General features: G+C 38.3%; 2 protein-coding genes across 2 annotated transcripts in view; one reads left to right on the top strand and one right to left on the bottom strand.

Moving 5' to 3' along the window:
* The window catches only part of xrn2 (5'-3' exoribonuclease 2), a 45,770-nt gene extending 33,350 nt beyond the window's left edge, over positions 1–12,420 (top strand). The window contains exons 29-31 of the mRNA XM_062437368.1: positions 7,433–7,500; positions 9,724–9,969; positions 12,118–12,420. Coding sequence (XP_062293352.1) covers positions 7,433–7,500 — 68 coding nt within the window. The 3' untranslated portion in view covers positions 9,724–9,969; positions 12,118–12,420. The remainder of the gene's footprint in view (positions 1–7,432; positions 7,501–9,723; positions 9,970–12,117) is intronic.
* A 1,103-nt stretch (positions 12,421–13,523) lies between these two features.
* nkx2.4b (NK2 homeobox 4b) lies at positions 13,524–15,618 on the bottom strand. Its single transcript, XM_062437369.1, has 3 exons — positions 15,371–15,618; positions 15,090–15,223; positions 13,524–14,113 (listed from the first exon to the last, which is right to left on the bottom strand). The coding sequence occupies exons 1-3, from the start codon at positions 15,616–15,618 to the stop codon at positions 13,524–13,526; spliced, it is 972 nt and encodes a 323-aa protein (XP_062293353.1).
* Positions 15,619–17,412: the final 1,794 nt, after the last annotated feature.

Genomic DNA, 17,412 nt, shown 5'->3' with positions numbered 1-17,412 from the left:
GCTGGAGCCCAAACCTGCTGGTTTAGACGAAGCTTTTCCTCAATAATCAGCTGCAACGTCAACACAAAAAGACCTGAATGGATACTGTTATTAATTCACTCAGAAGGAAGACGACACTTTGTCTAACCAGCTGCCAAACTGTCCCTGTTTTAAGACACAAATAATTGTGTTATATGATTTTTAAAAAAAGCTCCTTTTGTTGGTCACATGAGGGACGGATGATGGAGCGGCACAGAGAGTCACATATGGAGGCAAAATCTGTTTCCCTGCTCCTAATCACGGACTGCGCTCGGCCCCCCGGCCCTCGGCCCCGCGCTCCTCTGCCAGCTCTCCTCCAGTTTGACTTTGATGTGCCAATTTGCAAGTAGATGAATAATCTCATCTGCCCACTGATAGCGTGCGGGGGAGTCGCGGCTATTCTGGTGGCACTTGATGCAAATGGGGGTTTTTGGCTCCTCCGGATTGCGGTAGCACCTCCCCTGGCCTCTGCCTCTCGTTCTTAATGTTAAACTTTCCAATTAGTGGTTTCCAGGACAGCTTTTTTTAATATATATTTATATCTCTCTCACTCTGTATTTTTTCCATCATTTTGTAGGGAAATGGTTATTTTAATAAATGTGAATTATTGTAAATGCGGAGCTTGTTTCTGGTTGACAGAGGATCAGCTGAAGTACCTGAAACAGAAATGTGTCATTATTGAAGGTAGCGTTTATATTAGATTTGATTTTTGCTGATTTTCGTCCGTTTTAAAGTGTTAAACCTTTGACTTCTTCATTGAGTGATGACAGTCGGATGCTGAAATTTGATCTAAAAATAAGATTCACCTGTGAACTGATGAAATTATTCAACGGTTTTAATAAAATAAATGACTCAGGGACTTTTCTGACACCAGCAGGGAAACGTGGACGAATCGTAATATCGGCGTCCCGAGGAATGTGATTATCCAGACAAGTAGGCCTTATTCTGCAACAGGAGGCCAGAGGCTCGCTTTTGTCCAGATAACACTTTCTCAGGGACAATCCTCTGCCTGGCCAGTAATCACTACAGGCTTTGCTCTACTGGGCTTTTGTGGGGGGCTTTTTTTGTGGGGGGAGGGGGGGTTGCTGATTATCGTTGTGGGAGACCGAGGCTGGTAATGAGACTGTCGAGTGGCTCCGCTGGACACAGTGGCCCCCTGTGATAAAAGCATCCGGGAGGATCCCGTTTGATTGGATGTGTGATGCGCTCTGAAGAGGGTTGAAACCAAAGTTAACTTCCCCCTTTTAACAGCGCCGCTACCTCCTGCGGTGATGTGTCAACACGCTGCCTCTGAAACACGCTGCGAGGCTTTGTGCACCGCAGCCGGACCAGCTGGTGTTTAATAACCAGCCGGGGAGTCTCTGCTGGTGGCCATTATTGTCTTGACACACACTGACACCAAATTTTAACCAGGGCACAAGCAAAGTAACGGTTTCATCCAGCGGCCACAGCGGATGATAAGCCTCCAAAAACTCCCCCGAACCACTTGAGAATAACAACTGCACACAATAGCTGCTCACACTGGCTGCTGCAGCGACTTCAATAACAAGGAGTCACCAAACACATGTGGCCTTTTAAGTCCTGGGAAACATTATCTTCACTGTGATCTGATGCTTCTGAAAACTGAGATTTTTGCTCTGAACTTCTGCATCTCAGATTCATTTATTAAAGCTTGTGTTTGGTTGTTAATACTCGACGTAGTTAAACTCTGCTTTATCTGTATAACGGTGCATGAAGGCTTTAAAGTAGCAATCAAACTTTATTCATACAGCACCTTTCATACAGGTTCATGTAGTTCAACGACAGGCTGGTTATAAGACAGATCATAAAGCAAAGGAACAAAAACAAAGAAAAAATTACAAAGAAACAAGAAAAAATGGAGACCAATGATTTAAAGTAGGTCTAGTAGCTCTCTGCAGGGCTTTGTGATGTTGTGATAATATCATTAAAGGTACTGAACATTAGCATTGTATGCTTCTTTTCACATTCCTTGTAGTTTTAACCTATTTTTTTAATTGGCAAAGCCTGATTTAAATCAAACTTTTGATAATACGACAGGGTTTATTTTTAATAAAGACCGACCTTTCATATAGCTGCTGCTTGTTTGTTACATTAAACACTGAAACGTTGGAGATGTTACACTTATTTGGGAGAAAAAAATTCCTCAATGTAGGTGAAAGGAAAAAGTAAAGCTGCAACAACAACAAGAAGTCGATTTATTAATAAATGGATCTGCAGAATGAAAAGAATCAGCAGCTATCTTGGTAATTGATTAATTGCAAAAAACATCCAAACTTTGCTGGTTTCAGCCTCAAATGTGACGATTTAATGCTTTTCTTAGTAAGTTAGTGACTTATGATGTCACCTTAGCTGGAAAGAAACAATCATTTAATGGCAAAAATAATCATTAGTCTCATCAATAATGAGAATAAGAATGAGCTGCAGCCCCTAGGAAGAAGTTAAGGTTTGGTAAATGTACTGAAACATTTGAAAGAAAACAGTCGTAGTGATTTAAGTCGAGATCAGGAAACAGACTACTATTGATAGTATTGATATTGTGATATTGATTTTTAACTATATCTCTTTCAATCATGATTCATTTAGAGGTTTTAATCTTTTCTTAAGTTGATTCTTTGCTCGTAAACCAGTCCGAGGAGAAGCTGGTTGAGTCTTTTGGTCGTCTTTGTCCGAGCAGACAGAAAAGTTACAGTGTAGTTTCTGTTACGGGTCCTGAGCCGGCTGGACGAGAGCTGAGTCAAATAGTCGCTGCACTAATTGAAAAGAGGCGGAGAGGGACGTTTAGTTGTTTAGCGCGGTTGTAATCCCTGCATTAATACAGTGGAGGCAGCGTGTTTTAAGGATTTAAAGCGTAATCCTTTGTTGGCTTTTGTCCGCTGCAGACTGGAGGTCTATACACTTTCAGATCATTGTTAATTAAGGAGATTGACAGGTGTCCACTTGTAATTCTCTCCTTTGAGTCATCGCTGGCCACGAGGAGAAGAAGACCAGTGTTGTGGAGTTTATAATTGGAGCCCAACTGTGGGTGGTCCACTTAAAGTTTGTTGGTGGAGGAGATAATCAAACATGAAAACTGAATGACAAAAAACAAAATGATAATGCGCCGACAGCAGTCCGCCTGCTGGCTAGTAATTGTGCGCTTTACTACTACTTTTTGCAGCCGTCAGCAGAGAAGTGGTGGGATGCAGACGAGGGGTAGAGGGGGGAGGGGGGGGATTAAAGGAAAAACCAGTACAGGCCTGAATGCTTGACCCCTACAGTGAGGGGATCTGGTGTTGGGGGCATTTTGCTGGTGTGGTTTGGGTCCATTTGTCCGCTTATAGAAGGAAGAGTCACTGCAAATCAATGTTCTGATAGATTAATCATTTCTATCTTGATGGGACTGGTCTCGTCCATCCAAAGGGGCTCGAGGGATCACCGTAAGCCTGTCACAATAATTACCGACTTATCGTACAATAACGTAATTATCTAGCCTGGCTAACACCTGACCGCGTCTCAATTTCATGTGAGATTGAGGTAGGGTCAGGTGAGGAGCCGTTCCTTTCCCTCGTAGTTGAGGCTGGTCAACGAATGTCGATCAAATGCTTCTGTACGCTACTGGACAAACTTACAGCCAATCATAACAACGATAGACAATGACGTATTCAGAGCCTATATCAACTTATCAACTTTGATCCGTTTTTTTTACCTCAGTATTTCCACACTTCACATTAATTCTGCTTATATGGAATTAAAGGTAAATAACTCCCCAACCATAACGGCAATCTGTGTTTTTACAGAACTCTACAATCCCAGCCCCCCCTTTACATTATTATGCTATTATATTATCATTATATCAGTGATATAAAACAGTCTTCAAATGACAATAATATCGTTTATCGCGATTATTTCTGAGAGAATATATCGTCCAATAAAAATACACGGTCGCCCATAAAGTTGGAATAAAGTATTTTTTACCTCTTTCCATGAAATGATTGTGACAATGTGATTTCTTCTTGATAGATAAAGTGTATATATTCTCCAAATTGTATTGATTAATCTCATTGCATCTGGTCAAAGGTGATTACTGATGTGTATAAATAGAAAATAAAAGGAGGAATGTGTCTGAAAACTAAATTATTCCAACTTTATGGGCAACCGTATAGTTATGGTGACAGGTCTTTAGGTGCTTTGATGATGTGAATCGTATCTTATGGTCTTCAGTCATCATGGGGTCTCAACCCAGCTGAACACTGATGGGAGATTTTGGACGGATGTGTGAGACAGCGCTCTGCACCGCCATCATCAAAACAGCAAATGAGGGAATATCTCTTATCCGAATAGAGTTCACAGACTGTAGAGTCAATCACAAGGAGCGTTGATCAGTTCTGGTGGCCCAACACCTTACTAAGACACTTTATGTTGGTTTTTCCTTCTAATTTGTCGTCCTTGACTTCCCCTTTTTAAGACATTTATTTAGTTTTTCTTTGTTTTGATGGTTTTCATTGGATCCAAAATATCGAAAGTCTTCCGTTAGTTTCTCAAAGTCTTGGACTCGTTCATGATTTGTTCGATATTTGATGAATATCAAGTTATCGGCTGGTCCAACATGATCGAGGCTCCTTTCAGGCCAAAGATCTGTTTTGGAAATGTGTTCGGAGGTATTCGGAGGTAATCGGAGGTATTCAGAGGTCATCGGGGGCCGCTCAGTATCTCGACTCCTGAGATGATCGGTTGGTCAACGTGTCATCGTCCCTCCAGTAATTCACAGCTTGGCTCTAATGTCTCAGCAGCTGTTTGATATATGATTTAAATCCTTTAGGAAGATACATGGTTCAGTTGTAAATGATCACACTGCGTCGTCTTGTCTTGTTGGAGTTTGTTCTATCGAAATGAACTTACCGCTTTGGAAAAGGCCTTTAAATCCTGCAGCCATGCTAGCAGCTCTATGAAGCTATATTTGAGCTAAATGCTAACGTCACCATCCTCAAACATCTGGACGTTCAGCAGGTATAATGTTTACTATGTGTTGGCATGCTAGCATTAACTAATTAGCACTAAACTTAAATTAAAATTTTAGCCTGTTGATGAACGCTAGATTAGAAGTTAAGTAAATACATTACATCATCTTGAGGGGAACATGAACATTTATACCAAATTTAATCCGTCCTGTAGTCGTTGAGATATTTCACTTTGGCTCAAAGTGATCGACCAATCAACAGAGAGATGCTGCCATAAAATGATCTGAACACCTACAACCTGAATAATAGACATAAAGAATATATGTATATATACTTACTGTATATATTTTAGGTCACATCTGATGATTACGGCTGTAATTAATGATTTTTTTCCATTATTGATGAACCTGCTGATTATTTTATACTATTATTTAACTGTTTTAGTCGATAACATGAAAAATTCCTTCACAATATCCCCAAAAACGACATTAATATATCCAGAAGTGTTGTTTCCTTTGACCAAAAACCAAAAATATTCAGTTTATTTCCATATATGTCAGATAAAAGCATCAAATTCTGCTTAAAATGACTGGAAGGATTATTGAATTATCAAAATAATTGCTTCATCAATCAATTGTTTCAGCTTTTAACTGATTATAAACAAATGATCAATATATTACCACCAGCCCTGATATCCACACAGTGTTGGCCATCATTTACTTTTATTTTCCCTTTTATCATTTTAGTTTATAACATGTCAGAAAAAAAGAGAAAACCCAATCCTTCAGTTTCTCCAAACGTACACTAACATATTTAAAAGTGCTGCTTACTTTGACTTAAATCGAAAAATACTAAGTTTATTTTCATATATAACAGACAAAAGCATCAAATAGTCACATTTAATAGTTACAATTTTGGCTTTTCTTGCTAGAAAACTATCTGAAAGGATTTAGATTTAATTATCGAAACAGTTGCTTCTGATGATTGATTAAGCGATCAGTTGTTTCAGCTCTACTGATAATAAACAAATAATCAATATATTGCCCGAACAGTGTTGGCTATCAGCATTATTTACTTTTATTTTTCCAATCATTTTTAGTCTTTAACATGTCATAAAAAAGCACAAAATTCCTTCAGTTTCCCCAAATATATATTAATATAATTAAAAATGCAGTTTACTTTGACTTAAATCCAAAAATATTCAATTTATTTTCATATATAATAGAAAAAGCATCAATTAGTCTCATGTAACTTTTACATTTTGGCTTTTTTTGCTATAAAAATGACTGAAATATTATTTAATTATCAAAACAGTTGCTTCTGATGATCGATAAATCAACCAGCTCTACTGATAATTAACCAATAATCAATATATCCCCCATGCAGTGTTTGTCTATCAGCATCATTGGCTCCTATAAACAAGGTTTTTGGTCATTTTTTTTAAATATTTAACAGCGACTCTTCCTCCTGGTTTCTAAACATGAGGCTCTGGGTCCTTTCTGTCACCCTTCACCCACCCTGAGCCTGAACCACTCAGCACTGCTGCCCCTATAAACAAACAAGTCCGCGGCTCGCAGCTGGTCATCGCCTTGGCAACAGTGAATCTAGAAGAAGCCGTTCGCTCCTTTTTTCTTTCTTTTCTTTTTTTTTTTCTCCTCTCTCTCTCCCCCTCCTCTTTTTTTTTTTTTTTTTTTTTTTTTTTTAAGTGTGTCTTTGTGAAGGGCTTGCAGCGATGGAACCAGGGTACTTGAGGCGTCCACAATGCTGCCGGCTGAATGCTTATTTCATTTTCCGAACAAAAAAATGCAAATGCGGCGCTCCTGCTCTCCCCTCGTCTGCCTTAACCCTCCTCCTCCTCCTCCTCCTCCTCTTCTTCTTTCTCCTCCTCCTCCTCCCTCTCTCTCCTCCTCTCCAGAGGCCCGGCCATGATTCCACATTTTGAAAGAGCTTAATTTTATCATGACAACTGATTCGTTCTGTATCCATGACAGAAATTAAATAGTTGCTGTTATTCTTCTTCTTCTTCTTCTTCTTTTTTTATTAATCCTCTCTTCTTTTTTTTTAATCTCCGAGGTTAAAGCCGACATGAATTTGGGTTAATTAGTGAACATGTTTAATGTCAGATCTTTGCTGGTTTTTCTTTTTAATTTTTTTGGCTTTTTTCTAAACAATCAACATGAAGGATTTTCTCAGGCTTTATAACAGTTTAACTCTGGGAAAAGTCGACCCCCCCTCCTCTTCCTCTTCCTCCTCTTCCTCGGCTGATGTGTGAATGTGAAATATTTCTCAGGCTTTTATGATCTTGATGACGTTTCATATCAAAACAAAACACAAAAAGCTGCTTCTTTCTGAAGGTTTAAATGATTATATATTTATTAAACAAAGGTCCGAACTCTCTCTTTCTCTCTCTCTTTCTTCTTTCTCTTCTCAACTGTCGTCTTTTTTGTTCTCCACAGATTCCAGGCAGTCGAACAGTTTGCTCGGAGCGCCTCCCTCCTTCCAGCAGCCCCAATTTCCAAGGTGAGTCGGCCGCCACAGCAGGAAGTAAAGTTCACATAATAAAACACTCCTGATATTTTACCTGTTTGTTTTATCCGAGCCTGGAGAGGAAACACTCGTTAAAAAATGACTCAAAACAGGAGATTTTCATTCTTTGTTTACATCCAAACACTTTTCATCCTCACAGTTTTTATTATAATGTTAGATATTTATTTTTTATTCCCCAATAAACCTCCACTTCCCTCTTTACCTTTTTAATCATACTTGTGTGTATTAAACATATCAAGGCTTCGCTCTGTGTTTATCATGATAGCTCGTCTCCACGTTCCTTCTATCAGGGGACGTCGTCCTCCTCGTCGTCGCTGCTGCTGAATTAATATTTTTTCCCCGTCGCTCTAAAACAAATTTCTCTCGAGGACGTTTGTGCAACTTAATGAGGCATCACTAATGCTGCAGGAGAGCTGCGTCGTTCCCCCTCCGCCGCCGCTGCTGCAGCAGAGTCCACACAGACCGGCTATTGATTCTGGCTCCAGACCCCCCCCCCCCCCCCCTCCAAAAAAAAAAGTCCTAATCAAAGTTTTCTATGGTTCAACTTTTTTTTTCCAGGCCCATTGTGGCTCGGTGTCACCTCAGGTCAGTAGTTATTAGCGGAGACTGAAAACAGTTTCTTTTAACTACTCAGGACCGGACCGAATGAAATGCAAGGAGGAACTTGAAGAGGAGGAAAGGAAAGGAGGGGGGGGGGGGGATTATGGATTCCAGCGCTCGGTTAAGTCCGGCGCTGGTCAGACTGTGACATGGTTCAGTAATGAGGGATGGGGGGCTTCTACTTCTTCTTCTCCTTCTTCTGTTTCTCTTTATTGTTGCAAAGCAGAGACCTTTTTTAATATCACTGCTGGATTTGACTTCTTTGTCCCCGTCGGTCAGGTTTCTCGAGGGCCGGCTCGTCCTCTCCGCCCCCCCCCACACACACACACACACACACACACACACATACATACATACATACATAGATGCATTTTAAGGGACGAGGTCGATCCGAGCCATATGTGTGAATATGCTTCATTTCATACTCGTGCGTTCTTTTTAAGTCATCTCTGAGGAGGAGAAGCCGTTTCATCTCTTCCTTTTCTGAAGAGCTCGATCCCTCCGTTAAACGCCCGTCGATGGGATTTTAAGGGAGGTCACTTCAAAGCAGAATCAAAGGCCGACTCTTTCTTTCTCTTTCTCTTTTTTTTTTTTTTTTTAGATCAGGAAGTCCAGGTTTTAAGTGACTGTTGGCAGCTCCTTAAAAAAAAGAAAGGACAAAAAGTCTGATCTTCTGAGGCGGAAGAATCAAACCTTTTAGTTTTTTTTATGTTTGATTTAAGGAATAAAAAGGATAAAAATTGAGCCAAATGTTTTTAATCTTTAAATATTTGATTTTTTATTTCAAACTTTGCTCAGTTTAAACTATATTTATTTAGAAAAAGTCCTTTTTTTGAGGGGAGCTGCTACTGATTTCAAATAATTGAAAAAAACAGAAAGAATAGTTTCCCAAAAGTTCAAGGAGACGTTTTTAAATGTCATATTTTGTCCAATCAACAGTCAAAAACACAAATATATTCAGTTTATAATGATGTAAAACAGATAAAAGCTGAAATTCTGGTGTTTTTTTTGGCTCTAGTGTTGGAAACATTTGAATTATAGTTTAATTTCTACATTTAAAAGGTAAAAAAACAATAATCTGAGCGTCCATTAAAGTAAAAACTGTCTGATCCATGCTCTCTCTCTCTCTCTCTCTCTCTCTCTCTCTCTCTCTCTCTCTCTCTCTCTCTCTCTCTCTCTCTCTCTCTCTCCCTCTCCCTCTCCCTCTCCCTCTCTCTCTCTCTCTCTCTCTCTCTCTGTCTCTCTCTTGGTCCATTAAGTCCGTTTAGATAACGCTGATCCACTGTTAGCATATTTTAACTTCTGAGTAAAAATCTCATTTTCATCATTAATTAATTAAAAGGTGTCAACTCGTCCTCACACTTTATAACGACCTCGCTCTCGTCCATTAACCAGTTTTAACCTGTTCAAAGTATTTCTGAGGTGATAAATTGTTACTTTTATTACCGGAGATAAGAGCAGGAACAGATTCACACTCATGACTAAATAAACCTCCACATATAGAATTAAAGTATTGATTGAACATGTTAGAGTGTGTAGTTGTGTTTTCTCAGTATTGAACATGTGTTTTTGGTGTGTTTGTGTCTCCAGGCAGCAGCAGCAGCAGCAGTATAGCAGAGGAGGAGGAGGAGGCGGCGGGGGTCACGGTTGGGATCGGGCCGCGCAGTCGCAGCAGTCGGCCTATCAGCACAACATGAGCCGCGGTGGACGAGGAGGAGCGGGAGGGGCGGGGCAGGGGGGGGCGGGAGGGGCGGGAGGGCAGGGCAGCTACCAGCAGCGCTACGACCAACGTAGAGACGACTGGCAGCAGGACCGCAGGGACGACAGGGGGGGGCAACAGCAGCAGGTAAACACACACACACACACACACACACACACACACACAGGAGGGCTCACTGTGGGAGGAGCTTAAGTTTCCATCTTCCCCTTCGAGCAGGTTGTGATGAAAAAGTTTCTTTCTTGGTGGATTTTTTTACACTTTTAATCATTTCAACTTTAAAATTAAAGTTCAAAGCTTCTCACAGCTTAAATCAACTTTGTTTTGTTCTTCTTCTTTCTTTCTTTCTTTCTTTCTTTCTTTCTTTCTTTCCTTTTAATTAATAAAAATAAACAAACCAACCAGGAAAAAGAAAATCTCATAATGTTGAAAAGTTGATCATGGTGTGAAAACAAGTTTCAGATATTTATATGATGGTAAAATTGATTCCTGTTGTACTGAATTAAGATTGATTTTTCTTGATTAATCAATTAATATCATGGCTTATAAAACATTTTAAAAATGGTTTAAAAGGGGTAAAAAGTTCATCACAATCTGCTAAAACCTTTAAATATAATAAATGAAATGTGTTGCTTCATCAGACCAACAGTCCAAAACCCCAAAAATGTTCAATTCACTGCAATAAAAGACACATTTCAGAAGTGTGAACCATGATGATGATTTTCCTTAAAAAATGAGTCAAACTAAATATTTAATTATAAAATATTTGCAGCTCTATTTTTCATTCATTCTGTCAAAAGATCATCAACTCGTTAAAAAACTGATGTAAAGAAAGTTTTAAACAGATCATTTTAATTACTGTAATAATAATTTTGGATTCATGTCCCAGAAAAACAATCATAACAAATCTTAACTTTTTAGACTTTTATCAGATTTTAAAACTCATCTAACGGCAGATTGTATTTAACACATGCAGACGTCTTCTCATTGTTTTCACATTTTAAATAAAGAAGTTTTAGATTATTTTACTTTCTGGCAGTTTAATGAGATTTTAAGTGGAAGCTGAGTTGCAGGCAAAAAGTCAATATTAAGAAACTTGACTCAGGATTTTATTCTTAAATGAAATAAAGAGAAAAAGTTTCAGTTTCAACCTGCTGCTGAAAGCTGCTGAAAAGACACAAAGGAAGTAAAAAGTCCAGCTGGTTCTGTTGAGTTTTGTTTGCTTTATTTAGATCAAACTGGACAAAAGTCTGTTTATTGGATTTAGTGCAAAGTGGGACCAGTTGAACCAGTTAAACCAGCAGCAGCAGCATATAAAGGCTCATTTCACCTCAATTAAAATAATAACTTTTCTCATTTTTACCTCCAGGTTTTAATTTCAGCCTCAAACTAAATATAATAAAGTAAAATAAAGTTTTAGTTTGTGATGATTAAAGTCGAGCTGCATCGATTAATATATTATAGTCACTTGATAGAAATGTTGATAATAGAATAATTGTAGTTTTTAAAGCAAAAATGGCCCAAAATATGTTGATTCAAAGCTTCCAACTTTGACAATTTGGTGCTTTTATTTGTCTTTAATTAATCAAAATGTTATTTTAGATAATTAGATAAAATTAAACAATTGAAGACGTCACTGTGGACTCCATGATGTTTGATTTTTCACAATTTTCTGATGTTTTAGTGACAAAATGATTCATCAGTTTACCATGAAAGTCAGATTATTAATAAAAAATAATGATTAGTTGTTATTGTAGTTTAACAGCATTAAAAAAACAACATTTAATCTTTCTAGAAATGCTTCTTTTAATACTCCACTGATTATTAAAATGGGACGTTTTCTACCATAGAAAGTCGTTCAAATCATTTTTTTAAAAATCTTGAGCTTTTGGTGAACTGACCCTTTAATGATGGACCAAAAAAAAAGAAAAAGCACATTTATAAACAAAAAATAATGTTTTTGTTAAAGGTTTCAGTTCCTGTGTTTAATTTTTAAAACATCCTCGAACATCACAAAGCACAAAAATTAGGATTAAAGTAAAAATAAAACCTCAAAACTGATCAATTCAAATCTGATTGGTTGTTTTTTTTGCATTTTCAACATAAAAAGCTTCTTTTTTTATTCTGTTTATTTTAATAATGTGACAATTAAATGACTTTAAAATCAATTTGAGGAAATGTAAAATATGTAAATCCACTCTGCTTGTAATTATTATGTTTTATTATCTTTTATTGAGCTGTAATATAATTTAAAATGCTGAACTTTGTGTGTTTCAGGGTTATAACGCGGGCAGAGGTTACCCTCCTCCTCCTCCCTCCAGAAGATACAACTACTGAACTCACCGTCTGTTGGACTTTAGGAGAGGGGGGGGGGGCGCTCGTCTATTTTTAGGGGGGAAACAAGTCATCTTGGTTTTTTTTCTTCTTCATTTTATTGTCGTCTTGTACAATGAATTATTTTTTTTTTTCCTTTTTATTCTACTTTAAAAGAAAGAAAAGAAGCTTATTACGTAAAAATGTGTGATTTTTAAGATGATCCGCCTGTAAAACGTGTAAAATACAAGTGAGTGTTGAGCACTAGTAGTGTCCCAGTTTGTTTTACTTCTGAGAGGAATCTCCAAAGTCCAAAACACTGATGATGGGATGTTGTATTGTTTTACAGAAATGTGTCTTTTATCTTTAAGATGAAGGAAATTTTTTTTTTTTTTTTTAAATAAATTCGACTCTAAACTTAAAAGCAAAAAAACCACTTTTGTTTTTAATAAATTTCCAAAAGAAGAGAAGATGTCTTCACAAAAAAAAGAAAGAAAGAAAGAAAAAGTGATGATTTTTTGAGTCTTTTTTTAGATTCAGCTGCAGCAACTTTTACTGCAGAATATTTGATGTTTTTTGGTGAATATTTGGGTACATTTAGCGTCACAGTGGCACACATCCGGAGAGTCACACCTGCTGTTAATTATCCTTTAAAAACACAGAAAAAAAAAATACAAAATGTTTCCTTCAGGTTCCACAGAGAGAGAAAAAAAATAAACGTGTCCAAAATGAAAATATCATGATGTGTTTACTGGTGGAAAAAGAAATTAAGATCATCTGTAACAAAAAAAAAGGAGTTTTAATGACTTTTCTTCCAATTATAATATTTCTGGAGAAACATCTGTTCTTCACAAAGGCCTCTATTGCTTCACCTTGTTATTAGTTTCACATATAAACTTGCAAATAATTTAACCTGTCTGAAGTTAAAAGGGAAGCACAGTGAGCGAGCTTCCTGAATCTCACAGTTCAGATTTTTTTGTTTGTTTTTTGTTTCCTGACCTTAAACGCAGCAGCGAGTCACATCTGTCATTTTACAAAAAAAACGAGACTATAACAAATATTTCGCTCTGAAGAAGGAGAGAGAGAGAGTAATAACATTATCAGTAACATTCAGCCTGGTTCAAGCTTCTAATATACAATTTATTTTTGCACTTTTAATGCTCAAAAAAACCCACTGAGCCAAGTGTCCGTTCTGTCCCGGTGTGCGTAAAGGGAACCGGAGCTGTGCGTAAAGGAACCAGAACTTTACGCACGGAAACATATTTTTAAAAAAGCAGTTCTCCAGCCGGTTCTCCCCCCAAAAAAAGAAAAATCCAACCCGGGAATGAGATCCTACAGGCCCGATCCCGCCTGTCAGCATGCCGGTGTCCCTACCAAGTTCTCCCGTACAGTAAATTGGAGCCGATCATGCTGTTGGTGTACTCAATGAGTCCCATCGGCGGACTGGGGGACAAATCCTCCAGCTCCTCTGTGGACGACAGCTGGTTCACCTGATGCTGCTGTTGCTGCTGCTGCAGAGGGGGAGTCACAGTCAAAGCTTCCCCCGAGCTGCTCTGTCTGTTCTCGGTCTGGTTTGGCCCACTGGAGTCGGTCCTGCAGGCTTTATCGCTCTTAGAGAGAACCGGGGACCCGCTTCCGTCCTGCTGCAGCTGCTGGGTTGTTTTGTCTTTAACCTGCCGCTTCAGCTTGTATCGGTGGTTTTGGAACCAGATCTTGACCTGGTTGGGGGAGAGGTGGATGAGTCCAGCCAGGTGCTCCCTCTCCGGGGCGGACAGGTATTTCTGCTGCTTGAAGCGTCGCTCGAGCTCGTAGACCTGCGCCTGAGAGAAGAGCACCCTGCGCTTCCTGCGTGGCGCCGCGTGCAGAGTCACCATGGACTTGCCGGTGGAGTCCATCCCGGCCAGACTGCCCACCATCCCGGACATGTTCATCCCGCCGGAGGGGCCCATGAATCTGGAGACTTAGAGGAGCAATAACCAACACCGAAGAATTTAAAGTCAATAAAATATGAAATTGGATGAATCACATCTTCAAATGTATCTGCAATGATCCGGATGGTCCAGTTAAATACTGATGATTTTAAATGTTGACTAAATGTAGAAATTAAATAAGTAAAAATTTCCAGGACAACAAATTCACCTCCTGCTTTTTATTATAAAAACTCAGATTAAATCCAATTATCACTAAACAAATATGAGCTCTTTATTATTATTATTACTATTATTATTATTAACAGGCTGAAAGGAATGCTATGAAGTTTACAATATAGTAGTCGTTATATTGTGATTAAACATCGTATTAATTACTGCAATTGCGCATTTAAAATAACGAAACTTTATAAATGTAATTGCTTTAAAGTCATAAAATCTTAATTCTGTAAAAGGCCGATTTATTGTCTCATTGTTGACTAATTAAAAAACAAAAAATGAGCTATTAATTATTATTATTATTGTTAAAAGGCTGAAAGGAATGTTATTAAGAATTTATAATATAGTCACTTTAAAGTCATTATATTGTGATTAAACACAGCATTAATTACCGTAATTATACACGTTAAATAACTATAAACTTTGTGACTTTAAAGCATTTAAATTCAGAAAGCTTAATTCTACTAAAAGGCCAGTTTTAGGTTTTGGATATTTATTATATCATTGTTGCGAAATAAGGAGTTTATACACACTTTAGAAACATTGCAAAGATTTAAATCTATGGTGCGTAAACGGCACAGCTCCCACCTACACTAATGTTTGGTATATTTATTCTATATAGGACTTTATTTTATTTTATTTTTACTTGAAGGTGCTGTTGTGTCAATTTTAAATTCCCTCCTATGGGGATGAATAAAGTTCCCTTATCTCTTTCCCTATAAATCAGGAGACACCAGATCACATTTTCCAAAATTAAAAATTAAACTTTTTAATTCACGCGCTCCTTACTTGTCGGGTATCTTGGCTCGGGGTTGCTGTACCACGCGGCTGCTGCAGCTCCTCCACCTCTCACCGTCTCCTGGTAGGACGGCAGCTCTCCCACGTTCCCGATGCCTCCGTTACAAAACCCTCCGACGGCCCCGGAAAACTGCGGCACCCCGTGGGACACATGATGATAAGGCCCGCCGTGACCCAGAGCCGCTGCTGCTGCTACTGCTGCTGAAGAAGAGGAGGATGATGAGGATGGGGACGAGGAAGAGGAGGACAGGAGGTGATGGTGATGGTGGTGGTGATGATGGTGGAGATGAGGTGGTAGTTGATGCTGATGTTGATGTTGATGTTGATGCTGCTGCTGCGGCTGCTGTTGATGCTGCATACCCGGCTGGGAGACTTGGGTCTGCCGGTAGGCGCCCAGCGGGGTCCCGAGGCTCCCCGCTGCGCTGTGATCCATACCTCCAAACCTCCGGTAGCTGTCCTCCATCGGGCTCAAAATGTCTGTCACTGAGAAGGGAGTGGAGTGTTTAGGGCTCAATGACATGGTGCGGCCTCTTTGCCTGGATGTGCTCGGGTCTGTCCGGCTTCCCCCTCCCTCCCCTCCGGCTTCTTGCTGCCTGTTTCTGCCTGGGAAGGAGTCCAGCTGATCGGCTGCAGGAGGAGTCGAGTTGCCCCCTTATCCCCCGCCGGACTCAGACTCCGACACATGGAGGGGCGGAGCGACGCGAGCTCAGCAGCCAACAATGACAAGTGACACGACAGACAGAGAGGTAAGAGGAGAGAGAGAAAAATGGTTTGGACCTACTTTCTTCTTCTGCTGTTTGGTTTAGAAGGTTTGACCAAAGCAGAAAACTTCAAATTCCTTCAAACTCACACATCTGTCTGATTAATAAGTCCTAAAAATGCATCTTCCTAATGAAATAAGCTCACTTTTATTATCCAAATGTGTTTAGAAATGACTGCAAATCGGTTTTTAATGAGCTGAAATCAGCTGATTGATCACCTGTTAGCCCTCCACCTGTTAGAAGCCTTTATTATCGATCATAGAGGAACACATGCAGGTATAAAAGATGCAGAGTGGAGGTTTCTGGCACAACTTCACTTACTTCAAAGGTGCATAAAGAGGGAAAAATCAGTCTCCAGTTTGCGTTAACGCATTGGTCTGATAATAAACTTCTTACTATAAGTGTTGTTGGAGCTTTGACTTCCTTTAGATGAAACTGCAACTTGTGGAAAATCAGGTTCAGCTTCAGTTTTCTTTGTTAAACTTTAAAGCTGATTCAGAACTTTTCGCTCCAACTTCATTATGAAACATGCGAGTTTGTGTCGTTTCCAAATTACGCACCAATGGATGTGAATGAAAGGTTTATATTCTGCATCTATCTGCAGGAATCTAACTTTACTGCTTATAAACTTTAATTTATTCAAGTTTCTTTCCTGCAGAGCAAATATAAGGTTTGTTATGTTGAGTTATTTTAATTCAACTGTTTCATTTAAACTCTCTCCTCAACAAATATGCAGTTAAAGCGCCTTTCTCCTGTAAACTAACTGGAACATTTATCTTGTTAAATGTGATTTTAGGTTTACTCTTTACAGTCTGCAACAAGCAAAGTTCAGACAGTTAAAAAAATGCCGCTTTAAAACAGAAAACCTCATAAAACTTATTCTGACGTTAAATGTATTTACTGAACAGTTTTCATCCATTCTTTATATATATTCTTTTTTCTTCTTCTGTTATCAAAGTGAATTTCTAATTTTATTTCCACGTAAATTACTTTTTAATTTAGAAGGCCTATTCATAGCCTGATGTATTTAATTATTATTTTTATATATTTTTAATATATTTATTTTAATTAATAAAGGCCTTGTGCGTGTTTGTTAAAGGTTTATTAGTTTATAGCTTCTGATGCGTAATTTCCCTTTTCACAGGCTAAAGCTATATTTTACTAGCTGAACTTATTATTTATTATTTATTATCAATATTCAATCAATCTTTAACAAAAGTCATCACAAGGCTCTTTTCACACAGAGCAGGTTTAGACAACACTCTTTTATTTATTTTATTCTACTTATTTATTATCAATATAACATCTGGTTTATTCTAAATAAATTTTAAATGGACATTAAACATAATTCAAAAAATAAATAAAATGTCTTAACTCCAATTTCTTAAATCAGTAATTTTTCTACATATATTGACTTAAATCTATAAATTATAAATTGATTAACCGCTTTTTTCCCCATCTATATACATTTTACTTCACTGTTCTGACTTTAAATGTTACTTTAAATGTTTTTTTTATTCATAATAAACTTTTGAGTATATTTAAACCTTTTC

Source organism: Scomber scombrus, chromosome 17, assembly GCF_963691925.1.
Source record: "Scomber scombrus chromosome 17, fScoSco1.1, whole genome shotgun sequence".
NCBI classification, from domain to species: domain Eukaryota; kingdom Metazoa; phylum Chordata; class Actinopteri; order Scombriformes; family Scombridae; genus Scomber; species Scomber scombrus.
This window is presented reverse-complemented; position numbering and strand designations above follow the sequence as displayed.